Consider the following 20,502-nt stretch of genomic DNA (forward strand, 5'->3'; position numbering starts at 1 on the left):
TTCTCCAGGGCAGGCGTCCGATCTGTCAAGATGATTCTTGACAGATCGGAAATGCTGGTTTTCAGCACATGCACTTCGCATGCCTGAAACCGGCATTTCCGATGTCCCTACGTGTGTGTACACAGCTCGTACACACCCGCAGGCATCGGAAAATACGGGCCAATCTCATCCACGGCAACAGGCAAATTGCTACAACTGTCCTCGGTGCCCCTGAGTGAGGGAGAGAGAAAATGACCCAGGACTCCCTCCTGATCATTGTCCATGGGTCCTGCTGGAATGTACATGTCGGCTGAAGACCAGATTAAACTGAATTGTAAGGCCCGCCACAGTTGAATATCCTCCACTCCTCACTGCCTGGGGATATATGTGGACCAAGGCTGCTCGTACTGTGGAACTACACCCCACATGAGTTCGCACGTTTGAGTAAACTGGGGAGAACTGTCACTTATAATAGAACCTTATCACATCCTCAGGATAGCCAATGAATTATTTTGAAGTGCGGTTACTGTTATATTGGCAAACGCAGCAGCCAATTTCCACTCAAGAAGATCCCATAAACAACAAATGAAATGAATAACGGGCTAATTTGTTTTTATAGTTGTGTTGGTTGGGGGAAGGAATGTTGACAAGGATAGCATAAATTCCTTGATCCTTTTTGAATAGTGCTATGGAATCTATTCAGCTCACTTAAAACTCTCATCTGCACCTCAGTCCTGTTATGTTTTGGGGGCTCTTATTTACTTCAAAAAATATTTTGGCTCTAGCATTTCAGACCATCCTTCTGAGCCAGAGAGAGTTTTTCCAATTTTCCAGATATTGGGGTAAATTAGTAGTTTGCCCAGGGAATGAACAGAGAACTTTCCACTTTATTTCGTTTTACAGGTTTTACCACGCACCCTCATGGGATCTCCTTTGACTTTAGAAGCCAGCAGAATAACCCTGTGCCTCAGGCTTTAACTGCTAAACAACTTTATCAAAATGTAAAAGAATGACTGAACAGTAACATTGACACTGTAGATTGTACAGTAGTTATTATGTGTAACTATATCAATTAAGTGTAAAAGATGGGCTTAGAGGAGGAGGGGGAGATGGTGAGACAGAGGTGTTTAGGGAGGGAATTCCAGAGAATGAGGTCGAGGTGGCTGGGCAAAGGGAAGGAGAGAGGGGTTGGAGTTCGAGGAGCAGAATGTTCTGGAGTGGAGTCGGGTGGGGGTGGTTGAAAGTATGGATATAGAGCTGGGGCAAGGCCACGATGGGGTTCAAACGCAAGGATGAAAATTTTCAAGCGAAGGTGTTGGACAGGGAGCCAATGTAGATCAGTGAAGATGGGTGAACGGGACATGGAGGGTGTGAGGCTGGCCAGGAGAGCATTGGAATAGTCGAGTCTGGGGGTAACCGTATCCTTGTGTTCTGGTTTGTTTATTTTTCTCTCAGTCCATGTTAGCTCCCTGGCCTATCTATATCGTTCCAAAGACTTCCATTTGAAGGACTCTCCAATTTGAACAAGATAGGCTGATACTTTCTAACAAAGGGATGTGTTTTGGAGTAGTTAAGCTAAGATCCAGTACAGACACAATGGGCCGAATGGTCACCACCTGTGCTGTAAACATTTCTGGAAGATTTTAGTGGCTTGAAATGTGTATAATCCGACGATCCAAAGACTTTGTTTGTAATACCTTTGGTGAGCATCCTGAGTGACGGTATCTCACTGTCACCATTGTTACACATTCAACTGGCTGTCCAATGAGTACTGCGCCAGGATCGATGTTTGCAGGGTGAGTCCTCCCTGTAGATTCTCGTATTTTGGTGATGAGCTATGAATAAATCCTCTGGGCGAGGGCGGAGTGGGTGACGCTGGGCGAGGGCGGAGTGGGTGACGCTGGGCGAGGGCGGAGTGGGTGACGCTGGGCGAGGGCGGAGTGGGTGACGCTGGGCGAGGGCGGAGTGGGTGACGCTGGGCGAGGGCGGAGTGGGTGACGCTGGGCGAGGGCGGAGTGGGTGACGCTGGGCGAGGGCGGAGTGGGTGACGCTGGGCGAGGGCGGAGTGGGTGACGCTGGGCGAGGGCGGAGTGGGTGACGCTGGGCGAGGGCGGAGTGGGTGACGCTGGGCGAGGGCGGAGTGGGTGACGCTGGGCGAGGGCGGGGTGGGTGACGCTGGGCGAGGGCGGGGTGGGTGACGCTGGGCGGGGGCGGGGTGGGTGACGCTGGGCGGGGGCGGGGCGCGTGACGCGGGGCGGGGGCGCGTGACGCTGGGCGAGGGCGGGGCGCGTGACGCTGGGCGGGGGCGCTGGGCGGGGGCGCGTGACGCTGGGCGGGGCGCGTGACGCTGGGCGGGAGCGGGGCGCGTGACGCGGGGCGGGGCGGGGGCGGGGCGCGTGACGCTGGGCGGGGGACGCTGGGCGGAGGGCGGGTGGCGCTGGGCGGAAGGCGGGTGGCGCTGGGCGGAGGGCGGGTGACTGTCACTGGGCGGAGGGCGGGTGACTTTCACTGGGCGGAGGGCGGGTGACTTTCACTGGGCGGAGGGCGGGTGACTTTCACTGGGCGAGGACGGTATGAGTCACTATTCGAAGGCCGCAGTCCCAAGCAGTGCCTTGTTTCTCCCACACGTTGAGCTCCTGATTTCTTATGCCACTCAGGTTTACGGTCAGACAGCAGAAGGGGTACAAGACCCTAAAGGATTAAAGACCTAGTTAAATGTTTGTATTTGCAGATTATCTCACTGTGTGGAAACTGGCATATCGTTCCCTCAATATGACTTTGCTTTCTTTTACTGAGAGAAAGAATAGGAGCCGGAACGTCAGGAACCCGTTTGATCAGAGTTCCAATGTGAATGCAGTCCCAGAGGTGCAAGTGTGCCCAGGGACATCATTCACATTGAATATTAGTGGCTGTAATTGGGGCGTTTAAAAATTTGTGGAAAAACTTGACATTGGCATACACTCTTCACTGGGCAGTGCCCACTTTTTGGTTTCGAATATGTCGCTATTAAGCTGTGAGCTGAAGCGTGGGTTATGTAGTAGTCTCCCGCCTCTCGCCCTTTTAAAGTGCCTTGAGTTTTTCTATGTTAAACGTGCTTTATCAATGCTGACCCTAACTGTAGCCTATCCATGCTGCTGCATGGTATTCAGGAGTGGAAATCCTCACTGATTTACTCTCCATAACACACAGGAACGAAGACCAAAGGTAACATCCCTATTGCTGCTTTGGGAGTTTAAACATGGCACCTTCCTGGTTCATAGAAGATAGGAGCAGGAGTAGGCCATTCGGCCCTTCACATGGTTCAGCTATTCACTGGATAAACTCACGAGGGATCCCACTTCAGGTCTTTGGACTAACCTTGATCTTGACTTGTTTTTGAAATACAGGTACAGTTTGAATCTGAGTCAAGCAGATATGATGCAAGCGGCAGAAGAATACCTCCCGTCGATGGTGACCTGGGCTCAAGACTTCATGCATGATTCTCCTCAGTCTGGCAGACAGCAATTGCAGCTTAAACTGTATGTGGTGTTCCATATCTATTACACTTAGTGTGCAGGTTGGTGCACTGAGCAAGCAAGGTGCAGCGGAATAGAATCTGCAGCACAGAAACTTGTCTCTGCTGGTGTTTATACTCCCACTCTAATGACCTTTTCTTGGCAACATAACCTACCTAAGGTGCAAGTGACCTATTGGCTGGGGAGCACCGGACACAGCAGAGAAACGGAATGAAATGATATTAGAAGGTGTGAGTGGGGAAGGGAGCTCTGCACCTTCCCCCTGCCCACCCTCCCCAGCCTGTCCCTGCACCTGCCCCCTGCCCACCTGGCCCCTGCCTGCCCCACCCCTGCTCCCACGCAGGTCCCCGCTATCTGTGGCTTAAGCTTAAATGTGATGTAATATCTTCTGATATTTTTCCTAGCCCCAGTGAGCGTGGCCTGTTCACGGATTCAGTGTGTGGTATCACAGTGCTTGATATTGAAGACATTGAAGAGAATATTTGGTCCCCGAAGTTTGGCTTAAAGGGCAAGATTGATGTAACAGCCACTGTTAAAATTCACCGCAAGTCCAGGACCCAGACCAGAATCATGCCTTTGGAGCTTAAAACTGGAAAAGAATCTAACTCGGTGGAACACAGAAGTCAGGTATGTGACTCAGCTTCGTTGGGTACTCTTCCTGAAGGTGCTGACTCTCTCTGGGGTACAGTTCCTGAAGGTGCTGACTCCCCCTGGGGTACAGTTCCTGAAGGTGCTAAGAACATAAGAAATAGGAGCAGGAGTAGGCCAATCGGCCCCTCGAGCCTGCTCCACCATTCAATAAGATCATGGCTGATCTGATCCTAACCGCAAATCTTCTATCACTCTCCATCCCACCCGAACCCATGTGATCACCCGGGAGAGGCGAAAAACCAGATTAAAAAAACCCAATGGCCAATTTGGGAGAAAAAATCTGGGAAATTCCTCTCCGACCCATCTAGGCGATCGAAACTCTTCCAGGAGATCACTCTGTCCCTATATTTTCTACAGTACTTACCTTCTGTAAAGGCGATCTCCACCCCAGCCAGGAACAGGAATAAAACCATCTCCTGAAATCTAATACAGAATTAGAACACAAGAAGTAGGAGCAGAACCAGGCTACACGGCCCCTGGGCCTGCTCCACTACCCACAGGGCCATGACCATTCCGAACCTAGACTCATGTCCAATTTCCTGCCCACTCCCCGTAACCCTTAATTCCCTTTACTTCTAGGAAACTGTCTATTTCTGTTTTAAATTTATTTAATGATGTAGCTTCCACAGCTTTCTGGGGCAGCAAATTCCACAAACCTACCACCCTCTGAGTGAAGAAGTTTCTCCTCATCTCAGTTTTGAAAGAGCAGCCCCTTATTTTAAGATTATGCCCCCTAGTTCTAGTTTCACCCATCATTGGGAACATCCACCCGATCAAGCCCCTTCACAATCTTATATGTTTCAATAAGATCGCCTCTCATTCTTCTGAACTCCAATGAGTAGAGTCCCAATCTACTCAACCTCTCCTCATATGACCACCCCCTCATCCCCGGGATTAACCGAGTGAACCTTCTTTGTACTGACTCGAGAGCAAGTATGTCTTCTTAAGTATGGACACCAAAACTGTATGCAATATTCCAGGTGCGGTCTCACCAATACCTTGTATAACTGCAGCAATACCTCCCTGTTTTTATATTCTATCCCCCTAGCAATAAAAGCCAACATTCCATTGGCCTTCTTGATCACTTGCTGCACCTGCATACTAACTTTTTGAGTTTCGTGCACCAGGACCCCCAGATCCCTTTGTACTACAGTACTTTCCAGTTTCTTGCCATTAAGATAATAACTTGCTCTATGATTTTTCCTGCCAATGTGCATAACCTCACACTTTCCAGTATTGTATTCCATCTGCCAAATCTCTGCCCACTTACTTAGCCTGTCTGTGTCACTTTGCAGGTTTTTTATATCCTCCTCACTCACTACTTTCCCTCCCATCTTTGTATCATCTGCAAACTTTGATATGTTACACTCGGTCCCCTCCTCCAAATCGTTAATATAGATTGTTAAGAGTTGGGGACCCAGCACTGACCCCTGTGGAACACCACTAGTTACTGATTGCCAGTCTGAGAATGAACCATTTATCCCAACTCTCTGCTTTCTGTTAGAGAGCCAATTCTCCACCCACGCCAGAATATTACCCCCAATCCCGTGATTTTTTATCTTGAGCAATAATCTTTTGTGTGGCACCTTGTCAAATGCCTTTTGGAAGTCTAAATACACTACGTCCACTGGTTCTCCTTTATCCACCCTGTATGTTACTTCCTCAAAGAACTCAAGCAAATTTGTCAAACATGACTTCCCCTTCATGAAACCATGCTGAGTTTGTCCTATTAAATTATGTTTATCCAAATGTCCCGTTACTGTCTCCTTAATAATGGACTCTAACATTTTATCAACCACAGATGTTAGGCTAACAGGTCTATAGTTTCCAGCCTTCTGCCTACTACCCTTTTTAAATAAGGGTGTTACATTAGCAGTTTTCCAATCTGCCGGGACCTTTGCTGAGTCCAGGGAGTTTTGGAAAATTATTACCAATGTATCCACAATCCCTATCACCACTTCCCTCAAGACCCTAGGATGTAAGTCATCAGGTCCAGGGGATTTATCCGGCTTAAGTCCCATTATTTTACCAAGTACCACTTCCTTAGTGATTTTAATCGTATTTAGCTCCTCTCCCCCTAGAGCCCCCTGTTTGTCCAGTGTTGGGATATTCTAGTTCCTTTTCTCTCCAGTTTTGAAGAAGGGTCAAACCCGAAACGTCAACTCAAATTTCTCTCCACGGATGTTGCCTGACCTGCTGAGTTTTTCCAGCATTTTCTGTTGTTATTTGGGATATTCTTAGTGTCCTCTACTGTAAAGACTGATACAAAATATTTGTTCAGCGTTTTTGCCATCTCCATGTTTCCCACCATTAATTTCCCAGTCTCATCCTCAAAGGGACCAACATTTACTTTCGCCACCTTTTTCCTTTTTATATAACTATAGAAACTTTTGCTATCTGTTTTTATATTTTTTGCTAATTTACTTTCATAATCTATCTTCCCTTTCTTAATCAATCTTTTAGTTATTTTTTGCTGTCTTTTAAAGACTTCCCAATCTTCTATCCTCCCACTAGATTTGGCTACCTTATATGCCCTTGTTTTTAGTCGGATACTATCCTTAATTACTTTACTTAGCCATGGATGGCTATCTTTTCTTTTACACCCTTTTTTCCTCAGTGGAATATATATTTTTTGGAAGTTGTAAAATAACTCCTTAAATGTACACCACTGATCATGTATCGTCTTACCCTTTAATCTATTTTCCCAGTCCACTCTAATCAATTCCGCTCTCATACCTTCATAGTCTCCTTTATTCAAGCTCAGCACGCTTGTTTGAGATCCAACCTTCTCACCCTCTACTTGAATATAGAATTCAACCATGTTATGGTCACTCATTCCAAGGGGATCCTTTACTAGGACATTTTTAATTAATCCTGTCTCATCACACAGGACCAAATCTAAGGTTGCTTGCCCCCTGGTCGGTTCAGTTACATACTGCTCAAGAAACCCATCCCTAATACACTCAATGAACTCTGCCCAATTTGATTTGTCCAGTTAATATGATAGTTAAAATCCCCCATAATTATAGCTGTTCCCTTATTACAAGCCTCAACTATTTCCTGATTAATACTCCATCCAACAGAGTTGCCACTGTTCGGAGGCCTATAGACTACGCCCACTAGTGTTTTTTTCCTCTTATTATTCCTTATCTCTACCCAAACTGTTTCACTATCCTGCTCCTTTGACCCAATATAATTTCTCTGTATTATAGTGATTCCTTCCTTTATTAACATAGCCACCCCACCTCCCCTCCCTGCCTGTCCTTCCTGATTGTTAAATAACCTGGTATGTTTAATTCCCAGTCATGGTCACCCTGCAGCCATGTTTCTGTAATGGCCACAAGATCATACCCATATGTAGTTATTTATGCCGTTAACTCATTCATTTTGTTACGAATGCTACGTGCATTCAGATAAAGAACTTTCAAATATGTTTTGTGACACTTAGTTCCTGTTTTTTCCCCTTTTACTACTTTACCTTTTACTCCATACCTTCTGTCCCTTCCTGACATGTTCTGTTTTTAAATTTCCCCACTGCTACCTAAGTCTATGACCTTCTCCGTTGTCATTTCTGTTATTTGCTCTCTAGAAACCTCCCCCCCACTAATTAGTTTAAAGCCCTCTCTACAGCCCTAGTTATATGATTCGCCAGGACTCTAGTCCCAGCACTGGCCAAGTGGAGTCCGTCCCAACGGAACAGCTCCCTCCTGTCCCAGTACTGGTGCCAGTGTCTCGAGAAGCAAAACCCATTTCTCCCACACCAGTCTTTGAGCCACGCATTTAACTCTTTAATTTTATTTATCCTAGCCAAATTCGCTCGTGGCTCAGGTAATAACCCAGAGATTATTACCCTTGAGGTTCTGTTTTTTAATTTGACCCCTAGCTGCTCATACTCCTTTAACAGAACCTTCTTCCTTGTCCTATCTACGTCGTTTGTACCAACATGGACCACGACAACTGGATCCTCCCCCTCCCACTCCAAGTTTCTTTCCAGCCCAGAAGAGATGTCCTTAACTCTGGCAGGCAACACAGCCTTCGGGACTCCTGCTCTTGACTGCAGAGAACCCTATCTATCCCCCTAATGATACTGTCCCCTACCACTGCAACATTTCTTTTTACTCCCTCCACTTGAATGGCCCCCTGCACCACGGTGCTGTGGCCAGGTTGCTCATCGTCCCTGCTCCTGCCCTCACAGGGAGTAAGAACTTCAATCCTGCTTGACAAGAGCAAGGGCTGCGGCTCCTTCAACACTACATCCTGGATCCCTGTACCTTCCTCACTCGTAGTCACACCGTCCTGTCCCTGACCACGGACTACATCTGCAGTAATTAACTTCATAGGTGTGACCATCTCCTGAAACATAGAGTCCAGGAACTTCTCCCCCTCCCTGATGTGTCGCAGTGTCTGAAGCTCGGTCTCAAGCTCTTTAACATTGAGATTGAGTTCCTCTAGCAGCAAACACTTATCGCAAATGTAATCACCGTGAGCCTCAATGGGGTCCACCAGCTCCCACATTTCGCAACAGTGACACATCACCTGTTCACCCATATCTGTGTAATTAATTACATTTCTTATTATTAGTTATGAAGACCCTCTGCCCCGATATAGATGATAATATTACACCACTATTTAATAGGACTTACCAACTTAAAGGTATAGAAGAGAAGGAAGAGAACCTACCAACCAGTTGATCACCAACCTCCCTCGTGGAAGCTGTCTGGGGGACCGATCCGGTTGAATTGTCTCACTGCTCCACGTCCGCAGTGTTGGATTAGCCTGAGGGAGGGAAGCAAAACAGAGCAACAAGCACCCCCTCACCTCCCACTTGCCCGAACTCTGCCACTTACCAAACTCTACGTACACTCAATGCGACCGCACTCAGCCTGCAGCTCTAAGCCCGCCCCTTTTTATACCCGGATTCGACTTCCGGTTTCAACTCCCGAGCAGCTTAATTTACTCTTTTTAAAAAAAAAAAAAAAAATTAAACTTACTTCAAATAATTCACTTTTTTACTCACTAGAATTCAGTAAATGCACTTAAAAGACTTTTTCTGCCACTAAGCAAAGTCTGCTTAAACTCAATGCGATTGCACTCGTGCTGACTCCCCCTGGGGTACAGTTCCTGAAGGTACTGACTCTCTCTGGGGTACAGTCCCTGAAGGTGCTGACTCTCTCTGGGGTACAGTTCCTGAAGGTGCTGACTCTCTCTCGGGTACAGTTCCTGAAGGTGCTGACTCTCTCTGGGGTACAGATCCTGAAGGTGCTGACTCCCCCTGGGGTACAGTTCCTGAAGGTGCTGACTCTCTCTGGGGTACAGTTCCTGAAGGTGCTGACTCTCTCTGGGGTACAGATCCTGAAGGTGCTGACTCTCTCTGGGGTACAGTTCCTGAAGGTGCTGACTCCCCCTGGGGTACAGTTCCTGAAGGTGCTGACTCTCTCTGGGGTACAGATCCTGAAGGTGCTGACTCTCTCTGGGGTACAGTTCCTGAAGGTGCTGACTCCCCCTGGGGTACAGTTCCTGAAGGTGCTGACTCTGGGGTACAGATCCTGAAGGTGCTGACTCTCTCTGGGGTACAGTTCCTGAAGGTGCTGACTCTCTCTGGGGTACAGTTCCTGAAGGTGCTGACTCCCCCTGGGGTACAGTTCCTGAAGGTGCTGACTCTCTCTGGGGTACAGTTCCAAAAGGTGCTGACTCTCTCTGGGGTACAGTTCCTGAAGGTGCTGACTCTCTCTGGGGTACAGTCCCTGAAGGTGCTGACTCCCCCTGGGGTACAGTTCCTGAAGGTGCTGACTCCCCCTGGGGTACAGTTCCTGAAGGTGCTGACTCCCCCTGGGGTACAGTTCCTGAAGGTGCTGACTCTCTCTGGGGTACAGTTCCTGAAGGTGCTGACTCTCTCTGGGGTACAGATCCTGAAGGTGCTGACTCCCCCTGGGGTACAGTTCCTGAAGGTGCTGACTCTCTCTGGGGTACAGTTCCTGAAGGTGCTGACTCCCCCTGGGGTACAGATCCTGAAGGTGCTGACTCTCTCTGGGGTACAGTTCCTGAAGGTGCTGACTCTCTGGGGTACAGTTCCTGAAGGTGCTGACTCTCTCTGGGGTACAGATCCTGAAGGTGCTGACTCTCTCTGGGGTACAGTTCCTGAAGGTGCTGACTCTCTGGGGTACAGTTCCTGAAGGTGCTGACTCTCTCTGGGGTACAGTTCCTGAAGGTGCTGACTCTCTCTGGGGTACAGATCCTGAAGGTGCTGACTCCCCCTGGGGTACAGTTCCTGAAGGTGCTGACTCCCCCTGGGGTACAGATCCTGAAGGTGCTGACTCTCTCTGGGGTACAGTTCCTGAAGGTGCTGACTCTCTCTGGGGTACAGATCCTGAAGGTGCTGACTCCCCCTGGGGTACAGTTCCTGAAGGTGCTGACTCTCTCTGGGGTACAGTTCCTGAAGGTGCTGACTCTCTCTGGGGTACAGTTCCTGAAGGTGCTGACTCTCTCTGGGGTACAGTTCCTGAAGGTGCTGACTCCCCCTGGGGTACAGTTCCTGAAGGTGCTGACTCTCTCTGGGGTACAGTTCCTGAAGGTGCTGACTCTCTCTGGGGTACAGTTCCTGAAGGTGCTGACTCCCCCTGGGGTACAGTTCCTGAAGGTGCTGACTCTCTCTGGGGTACAGTTCCTGAAGGTGCTGACTCCCCCTGGGGTACAGTTCCTGAAGGTGCTGACTCTCTCTGGGGTACAGTCCCTGAAGGTGCTGACTCCCCCTGGGGTACAGTTCCTGAAGGTGCTGACTCTCTCTGGGGTACAGTTCCTGAAGGTGCTGACTCCCCCTGGGGTACAGTTCCTGAAGGTGCTGACTCTCTCTGGGGTACAGTCCCTGAAGGTGCTGACTCCCCCTGGGGTACAGTTCCTGAAGGTGCTGACTCTGGGATACAGTTCCTGAAGGTGCTGACTCTCTCTGGGGTACAGATCCTGAAGGTGCTGACTCTCTCTGGGGTACAGTTCCTGAAGGTGCTGACTCCCCCTGGGGTACAGTTCCTGAAGGTGCTGACTCCTCCTGGGGTACAGATCCTGAAGGTGCTGACTCCCCCTGGGGTACAGTTCCTGAAGGTGCTGACTCTCTGGGGTACAGTTCCTGAAGGTGCTGACTCTCTCTGGGGTACAGTTCCTGAAGGTGCTGACTCTCTCTCGGGTACAGATCCTGAAGGTGCTGACTCCCCCTGGGGTACAGTTCCTGAAGGTGCTGACTCTCTCTGGGGTACAGTTCCTGAAGGTGCCGACTCTCTCTGGGGTACAGATCCTGAAGGTGCTGACTCTCTCTGGGGTACAGTTCCTGAAGGTGCTGACTCCCCCTGGGGTACAGTTCCTGAAGGTGCTGACTCTCTCTGGGGTACAGTTCCTGAAGGTGCTGACTCCCCCTGGGGTACAGTTCCTGAAGGTGCTGACTCTCTCTGGGGTACAGTTCCTGAAGGTGCTGACTCTCTCTGGGGTACAGTTCCTGAAGGTGCTGACTCTCTCTGGGGTACAGATCCTGAAGGTGCTGACTCTCTCTGGGGTACAGTTCCTGAAGGTGCTGACTCTCTCTGGGGTACAGTTCCAAAAGGTGCTGACTCTCTCTGGGGTACAGTTCCTGAAGGTGCTGACTCCCCCTGGGGTACAGATCCTGAAGGTGCTGACTCTCTCTGGGGTACAGTTCCTGAAGGTGCTGACTCCCCCTGGGGTACAGTTCCTGAAGGTGCTGACTCTCTCTGGGGTACAGTTCCTGAAGGTGCTGACTCTCTCTGGGATACAGATCCTGAAGGTGCTGACTCTCTCTGGGGTACAGTTCCTGAAGGTGCTGACTCTCTCTGGGGTACAGTTCCTGAAGGTGCTGACTCTCTCTGGGGTACAGTTCCTGAAGGTGCTGACTCTCTCTGGGGTACAGTTCCTGAAGGTGCTGACTCTCTCTGGGGTACAGTTCCTGAAGGTGCTGACTCTCTCTGGGGTACAGTTCCTGAAGGTGCTGACTCTCTCTGGGGTACAGTTCCTGAAGGTGCTGACTCTCTCTGGGGTACAGTTCCTGAAGGTGCTGACTCTCTCTGGGGTACAGTTCCTGAAGGTGCTGACTCTCTCTGGGGTACAGTTCCTGAAGGTGCTGACTCCCCCTGGGGTACAGATCCTGAAGGTGCTGACTCTCTCTGGGGTACAGTTCCTGAAGGTGCTGACTCTCTCTGGGGTACAGTTCCTGAAGGTGCTGACTCCCCCTGGGGTACAGTTCCTGAAGGTGCTGACTCTCTCTGGGGTACAGTTCCTGAAGGTGCTGACTCTCTCTAGGGTACAGATCCTGAAGGTGCTGACTCTCTCTGGGGTACAGATCCTGAAGGTGCTGACTCTCTCTGGGGTACAGTTCCTGAAGGTGCTGACTCTCTCTGGGGTACAGTTCCTGAAGGTGCTGACTCTCTCTGGGGTACAGTTCCTGAAGGTGCTGACTCCCCCTGGGGTACAGATCCTGAAGGTGCTGACTCTCTCTGGGGTACAGTTCCTGAAGGTGCTGACTCCCCCTGGGGTACAGTTCCTGAAGGTGCTGACTCTCTGGGGTACAGTTCCTGAAGGTGCTGACTCCCCCTGGGGTACAGTTCCTGAAGGTGCTGACTCTCTGGGGTACAGTTCCTGAAGGTGCTGACTCTCTGGGGTACAGTTCCTGAAGGTGCTGACTCCCCCTGGGGTACAGTTCCTGAAGGTGCTGACTCCCCCTGGGGTACAGTTCCTGAAGGTGCTGACTCTCTGGGGTACAGTTCCTGAAGGTGCTGACTCTCTGGGGTACAGTTCCTGAAGGTGCTGACTCCCCCTGGGGTACAGATCCTGAAGGTGCTGACTCTCTCTGGGGTACAGTTCCTGAAGGTGCTGACTCTCTCTGGGGTACAGTTCCTGAAGGTGCTGACTCTCTCTGGGGTACAGTTCCTGAAGGTGCTGACTCCCCCTGGGGTACAGATCCTGAAGGTGCTGACTCTCTCTGGGGTACAGTTCCTGAAGGTGCTGACTCTCTCTGGGGTACAGTTCCTGAAGGTGCTGACTCCCCCTGGGGTACAGTTCCTGAAGGTGCTGACTCCCCCTGGGGTACAGATCCTGAAGGTGCTGACTCTCTCTGGGGTACAGTTCCTGAAGGTGCTGACTCCCCCTGGGGTACAGTTCCTGAAGGTGCTGACTCTCTGGGGTACAGTTCCTGAAGGTGCTGACTCCCCCTGGGGTACAGTTCCTGAAGGTGCTGACTCTCTGGGGTACAGTTCCTGAAGGTGCTGACTCTCTGGGGTACAGTTCCTGAAGGTGCTGACTCTCTCTGGGGTACAGTTCCTGAAGGTGCTGACTCTCTCTGGGGTACAGTTCCTGAAGGTGCTGACTCTCTCTGGGGTACAGTTCCTGAAGGTGCTGACTCCCCCTGGGGTACAGTTCCTGAAGGTGCTGACTCTCTCTGGGGTACAGATCCTGAAGGTGCTGACTCTCTCTGGGGTACAGTTCCTGAAGGTGCTGACTCTCTCTGGGGTACAGATCCTGAAGGTGCTGACTCTCTGGGGTACAGTTCCTGAAGGTGCTGACTCTCTCTGGGGTACAGTTCCTGAAGGTGCTGACTCTCTCTGGGGTACAGTTCCTGAAGGTGCTGACTCTCTCTGGGGTACAGTTCCTGAAGGTGCTGACTCTCTCTGGGGTACAGTTCCTGAAGGTGCTGACTCTCTCTGGGGTACAGTTCCTGAAGGTGCTGACTCTCTCTGGGGTACAGTTCCTGAAGGTGCTGACTCTCTCTGGGGTACAGATCCTGAAGGTGCTGACTCCCCCTGGGGTACAGATCCTGAAGGTGCTGACTCTCTCTGGGGTACAGTTCCTGAAGGTGCTGACTCTGGGGTACAGATCCTGAAGGTGCTGACTCTCTCTGGGGTACAGTTCCTGAAGGTGCTGACTCTCTCTGGGGTACAGTTCCTGAAGGTGCTGACTCTCTCTGGGGTACAGATCCTGAAGGTGCTGACTCTCTCTGGGGTACAGTTCCTGAAGGTGCTGACTCCCCCTGGGGTACAGTTCCTGAAGGTGCTGACTCTCGCTGGGGTACAGTTCCTGAAGGTGCTGACTCTCTCTGGGGTACAGATCCTGAAGGTGCTGACTCTCTCTGGGGTACAGTTCCTGAAGGTGCTGACTCTCTGGGGTACAGATCCTGAAGGTGCCGACTCTCTCTGGGGTACAGTTCCTGAAGGTGCTGACTCTGGGGTACAGATCCTGAAGGTGCTGACTCTCTCTGGGGTACAGTTCCTGAAGGTGCTGACTCTCGCTGGGGTACAGTTCCTGAAGGTGCTGACTCTCTCTGGGGTACAGTTCCTGAAGGTGCTGACTCTGGGGTACAGTTCCTGAAGGTGCTGACTCTCTCTGGGGTACAGATCCTGAAGGTGCCGACTCTCTCTGGGGTACAGTTCCTGAAGGTGCTGACTCTGGGGTACAGTTCCTGAAGGTGCTGACTCTCTCTAGGGTACAGATCCTGAAGGTGCTGACTCTCTCTGGGGTACAGTTCCTGACGGTGCTGACTCTCTCTGGGGTACAGTTCCTGAAGGTGCTGACTCTCTCTGGGGTACAGTTCCTGAAGGTGCTGACTCCCCCTGGGGTACAGTTCCTGAAGGTGCTGACTCTCTCTGGGGTACAGTTCCTGAAGGTGCTGACTCTCTCTGGGGTACAGTTCCTGAAGGTGCTGACTCTCTCTGGGGTACAGTTCCAAAAGGTGCTGACTCTCTCTGGGGTACAGTTCCTGAAGGTGCTGACTCTCTCTGGGGTACAGTTCCAAAAGGTGCTGACTCTCTCTGGGGTACAGTTCCTGAAGGTGCTGACTCCCCCTGGGGTACAGTTCCTGAAGGTGCTGACTCTCTCTAGGGTACAGATCCTGAAGGTGCTGACTCTCTCTGGGGTACAGTTCCTGAAGGTGCTGACTCCCCCTGGGGTACAGTTCCTGAAGGTGCTGACTCTCTCTGGGGTACAGATCCTGAAGGTGCTGACTCCCCCTGGGGTACAGTTCCTGAAGGTGCTGACTCTCTGGGGTACAGTTCCTGAAGGTGCTGACTCCTCCTGGGGTACAGTTCCTGAAGGTGCTGACTCCCCCTGGGGTACAGTTCCTGAAGGTGCTGACTCTCTCTGGGGTACAGTTCCTGAAGGTGCTGACTCTCTCTGGGGTACAGTTCCTGAAGGTGCTGACTCTCTCTGGGGTACAGTTCCTGAAGGTGCTGACTCTCTCTGGGGTACAGTTCCAAAAGGTGCTGACTCTCTCTGGGGTACAGTTCCTGAAGGTGCTGACTCTCTCTGGGGTACAGTTCCAAAAGGTGCTGACTCTCTCTGGGGTACAGTTCCTGAAGGTGCTGACTCCCCCTGGGGTACAGTTCCTGAAGGTGCTGACTCCCCCTGGGGTACAGTTCCTGAAGGTGCTGACTCCCCCTGGGGTACAGTTCCTGAAGGTGCTGACTCCCCCTGGGGTACAGTTCCTGAAGGTGCTGACTCTCTCTGGGATACAGTTCCTGAAGGTGCTGACTCTCTGGGGTACAGTTCCTGAAGGTGCCGACTCTCTGGGGTACAGATCCTGAAGGTGCTGACTCTCTCTGGGGTACAGTTCCTGAAGGTGCCGACTCTCTGGGGTACAGTTCCTGAAGGTGCTGACTCTCTGGGGTACAGTTCCTGAAGGTGCTGACTCCCCCTGAGGTACAGTTCTTGAGGTGCTGACTCCCCCTGGGGTACAGTTCCTGAAGGTGCCGACTCTCTCTGGGGTACAGTTCCTGAAGGTGCCGACTCTCTCTGGGGTACAGTTCCTGAAGGTGTTGACTCTCACTGTAGAGAGAGAAAACCCTCACCCACTGCTTGCTGTTTTCTGTCCTTTTAACCAGCTTCCTTTCATTGCTGCCACCCTCCCTCTAATATCACATGTCTTAATTTTATCGACAAGCTCCTACATGACACCTGATCAAATACCTTTTAAAAATTAACTCATGTCCTTTATCAATACAATACATGATTTCCTCAGAGAACTCTATTCAATTTATACGGCATGACTTGCCTTTACAAATCCGTGCTGACTGTTCTTAATAAACCCATGTCCTTCTGGGTTAATTTAGAACTTGAGTATTAATTTTATCCTGTATTATGGACTCTAGAAGGTTACCTGTTACTGATCTTAGGCTGACTGGTCTACAGTTCCTTGGTTTATCCCTTTCTCCATTTTAGAACAGAGGTGTCACACTGGTAATCCTCCAGTCCCTGAGGCAACTTCCCTATCTCAGGATGTTTGATAGATTGTGGTCAGAGCCTCTGCTGTTTCCTCTGTGACATCCCTCAGTATCCCAAGATCCAGCCATCAGGACCCGGAGCCTTTTGCACTTTCAGTTCCACCCATTTTTCCATACTAATTTCCAAGTCCTTAATTTCTGTTCCATCGCCCCTCTTGTCCTCTGAGCTCATCCTGTCCGTGCGACCCACCTCCTGCATCCTTGAATCCTTTCCCACTAAATTCTGATCATACGAGTTGACATTGTTGAAATATAAGAACAGGAGTTGGCCATTCAGCCCCTCGCACCTGTTCTGCCATTCAATGAGATCATGGCTGATCTGTATCTTAACACCATCTACCTGCCTTGGTTCCGTAACCCTTATTACCCATGCCTAACAAAATCCATCTGTCTCAGTTTTGAAATTTTCAATTGACCCCCTAGCCTCAACAGCTTTTTGGGGGAGAGAGTTTCAGATTTCCACTACTCTATGTGTGAAGAAGTGCTTCCTGATTTCACCCTGAATGGCCTAGCTCTAACTTTAATATTATGCCCCCTTGTTCTGGACACTCCCACCAGAGGAAATAGTTTCTATCTACCCTATCAACTCCTATAGTCACCTTAAACAATTCGATCACCCCTTAATCTTCTATACTTGAGGGAATACAAGCCTAGTCTATGTAACCTGACCTCATAGTTTAACCCTTTTAGCCCCGGGATCATTCTGGTCAGCTTCCACCTGAACATTGAAACCCAGTTCCACCTCCTCTCCTGACCAATGTTCCCTGTAAGCCACACTGTGTTCTGCGCGGCCTGTTTCTTTTAGTGCGCGGTCCCATTAAATTTCCGCACATGCACGGTATTTATAATGGAGAAGCCGGTGAATGGCCTGTGCAGGACCTTTCCCATTGCTGCACGGCCGCGCAGCTCAGAGGGAACATTTCTCTTGACCCTCTTTCCCCCCCCCCCACTGACTCTGTTGTTGGACTACATGTCCAATATCCAGTCTTGGATGAGCTACAATTTCCTTCAGTTCAACATTGGTAAGACCAAAGCCATTGTCTTTGGCCCCTGCCACCAATTCCATCCCCCTCCCTGTCTCGGACTGAACCAGACTATTTCCAACTTCGTCATTCTATTCGACCCTGAGCTGAGCTTCCAACTCCATTTCTCTTTACAAAGTTTGCCTACTTCCACCTCGGTAACATTGTCCACCTCAGCCCATCTGCTGCTGAAAACCTCATCCATGCTTTTGCCACCTCCAACCGTTACTATTTTATCTCTCTTCTGTCTGGCCTCGTACCATCCAACCTTTGTAAACTTGAGCTCATCCAAAATTCTGATGTATCCTAACTCGCACCAAATCCCGTTCACCCATCACCCCTGTGCTCGCTAACATACATTGGCTCCCGGTCCAGCAATGCCTCCGATTTAAAATTCTCATCCTGGTGTTGAAATCCCTTCATGACCTCGCACCTCCCTATCTCTGTAGTATCCTTCAAACGTACAACCTCTCCTTTCCCAAACTCTTGTGTTTTCTGACTCCAGCCTCTTGTGCATCTCCTCTTTCTTGCGCTCCACCCCTGGCAGCCGTGCCTTTGGCCGTCTAGGCCCCTAGCTTTGGAATTCCCTCTGCACCAACTCCACCTTTAAGACTCTCCTTAATATCTACCTCTTTAACCAAGCTTTTGGTCACGTGTCCTTGGTGTCAGTTTTTTTGTGAAGTGCCTTGTGGTGGTGGTCTACTTTCAAGGTGCACGTTGTCACCTGCAGTTATCAGAGCGCTCCACTCATCCTCTTTCCTGTTAATTCCCACTAGCACTCTGGTGAAAATGAGACACAACTCATTTAGTATCTGCATCCTCCACACAAAGACTTCCTTTTTCAGCTCTAATCAGCTCATTTTTGAACTTATTCTTTTATTTTTTTGTGTTTATGAATTCTTTTCCCATTTCCCTTTATGTTCCCTGACAGTCATTCTCTATATTTCTTCTCGGCTTTCTAATATTTTTTTCCTTCCCCTCTATATTCTGCTTGATTTTATTTTGTATTATTAGCCCTAGATTAGTCATGGTTTATTTTAAACACTCATTTTAATATTTCTCTACTCATCCAAGGAACTCCAGCTTTTTCTGCGCCTCCTTTTAATTCTCGTAGGAACATATTCAGTCTTTACACCATTCACCTCCTGTTTGAATGTTTCCCATGGTCTATCCAGCATCTTATTTGACAGTTTTTGTCTTTCCAATTTCTGGGCTGGTTCTCTTTTCATCTCCTTGAAATTGGCTTTTTTTCCCAGCCTGGTACCTTTATCTTTGTTCTCCTGCTCAATTTTGAAATTGAATCCAGTCGTGTTCTGTTCGCTGTTTGCTAGCTGTTCTCTGGCCTTACATTAAGTACTTGTCCCATTTCATTCCCTAGGTCCAGCACAGCCCCAATCCTTGTATTAAAACACACTGATGTAGAAAGCGGTCCTGGACACGCTAGAGAAACTCCTCCCGTTCTTTGGCACTTAGATTATTTTTACCACAGAGTATTTATGCACTTCCCACTCTCTCAACTTACTGCAGCATAAATTGATTATGGCCTGTGTTCAGGCGCATAACCAGCGGTGCTCAGACCCTGAGGCTTGGGACTCACCTGAAATTGGGCTTTGTGCCTCCTTTCATTCATTTGGGCCAGCTGCCTGTCACGATCTTGAGGCAGTTTGCCCATTTCCAGAGGATTAGCGGGGTGGGGGGGGAAACAACAGACGGGGTGGGAGCATCTCGGGCCAACAACAGCCTGTGAGATTGTTATGGACCCGAGAGAAGCCCTGCTTTTCTTTAATAAAAAAAAGTACTCTTCTGTTGGTGGCTGAAGTTATCGCTGAAGATTCCTGAGTGCCAGCTTCATTCTGCTCCGGCCAATTTAACAGAGGGGGCATAAAACCGGCCATAAGCATCTAATTTACATGCGTAAGGCCTACTTTAGGCAACCATCAGAGATGCCTGACAAATCCCCTTACCCAATATGGGGTCGGACGTCTTTTAGGCGACTGGGGTGGGGGTGGGGGGGCATTGCCCCCAGAAATTGGTACTTTTTACTCCTGTTTTCCACCCACTTTTTTCTCCCGTTGGTTGCAGTGTTTTGAGCTTTGTGGGTGTGAAGAATTAGTAAAGATTGCTCCCTCATTGGAGGGCGGCGGCTGCTCCCTCATTGGACTATATCCACCAGTGGAGGAGCAATCTTTTTCAATCCTGCAGCCCATGAAGATAAATATTGCAGATATCGAGAGAAGATATTTAGGGGAACAACCAAGCGGAAAGTAAGGAGTCCAGGGCTATGCGCGCCCGGCAACAGGAGCTTGCTGACCATGTCCCGGCCCAGTGGGTAAAGGCAGCTCGTAAGCAGCTTGCTGGTTAGGCATGGAGGAAGCAATGCTATGGTTCTTGCTCCTGATTGCTGTCTACAGACTGTTGTTTGAATGGGCTCTGTGGATTTCAGGTGAGATTTGGATTGTCTTGGCTTTAGTACACATAGAATCTCCAGCACAGAAACAGGCCATTTGGCCCAGCAGGTCAGTGCTGGTGGTTATACTCCACTCCTGCCTCCTCGCACAATAATTGCCTCTTCCCACCCTGCTCCTGTATCCCTCTATTCCCTTCTCCCTCGTGTAGTCATCAAACCTCCCCTTAATTGTGTCAGTGCTATCTGCTACTTGTGATGAAATCGCCTGCCTGCTTGCTGACTGGACTGGTATCTATCTGTGCCTGCTGCCCCTGGAATGGGACCCAGCAAGAGTAGTGCCTTGGTATGGGGTGGGTGGTGGGAGGTGACGTTTATGCTGTAAATGTAAGAGTTTGGAACTGAGATTTTAAAGCTGGTTTAATTTGGTCCACTGAAACTGGATACACAAAGGTAAATCTTCACCCCGCTCCTTTTCCTGCAGGTAATTCTGTACACCTTGCTGAGCCAGGAACGCAGGGAAGATCCCGAGGCTGGATTTCTCCTCTACCTCAAGACTGGTGCCATGCATCCAGTACCAGGCAATCGTATGGACAGGAGAGGTATCAAACAATTGGGGAATTTAGGAAACGAATATTACTGGGCCATAGCTTTTGTGAAGTGAT

The 20,502-nt window shown here is 49.8% G+C and overlaps 1 protein-coding gene across 1 annotated transcript in view; it reads left to right on the top strand.

Moving 5' to 3' along the window:
- Window positions 1-20,502, top strand: part of LOC147113712 (DNA replication ATP-dependent helicase/nuclease DNA2-like) — a 63,756-nt gene that overhangs the window by 12,827 nt on the left and 30,427 nt on the right. The window contains exons 6-8 of the mRNA XM_085995026.1: window positions 3,366-3,497; window positions 3,899-4,121; window positions 20,322-20,439. Of these exons, the coding sequence (XP_085851152.1) occupies window positions 3,366-3,497; window positions 3,899-4,121; window positions 20,322-20,439 (473 nt within the window). The remainder of the gene's footprint in view (window positions 1-3,365; window positions 3,498-3,898; window positions 4,122-20,321; window positions 20,440-20,502) is intronic.

This window comes from Somniosus microcephalus, chromosome 8 (assembly GCF_052327205.1).
Source record: "Somniosus microcephalus isolate GS21.2 chromosome 8, FLI_Smic_1.0, whole genome shotgun sequence".
NCBI lineage: Eukaryota > Metazoa > Chordata > Chondrichthyes > Squaliformes > Somniosidae > Somniosus > Somniosus microcephalus.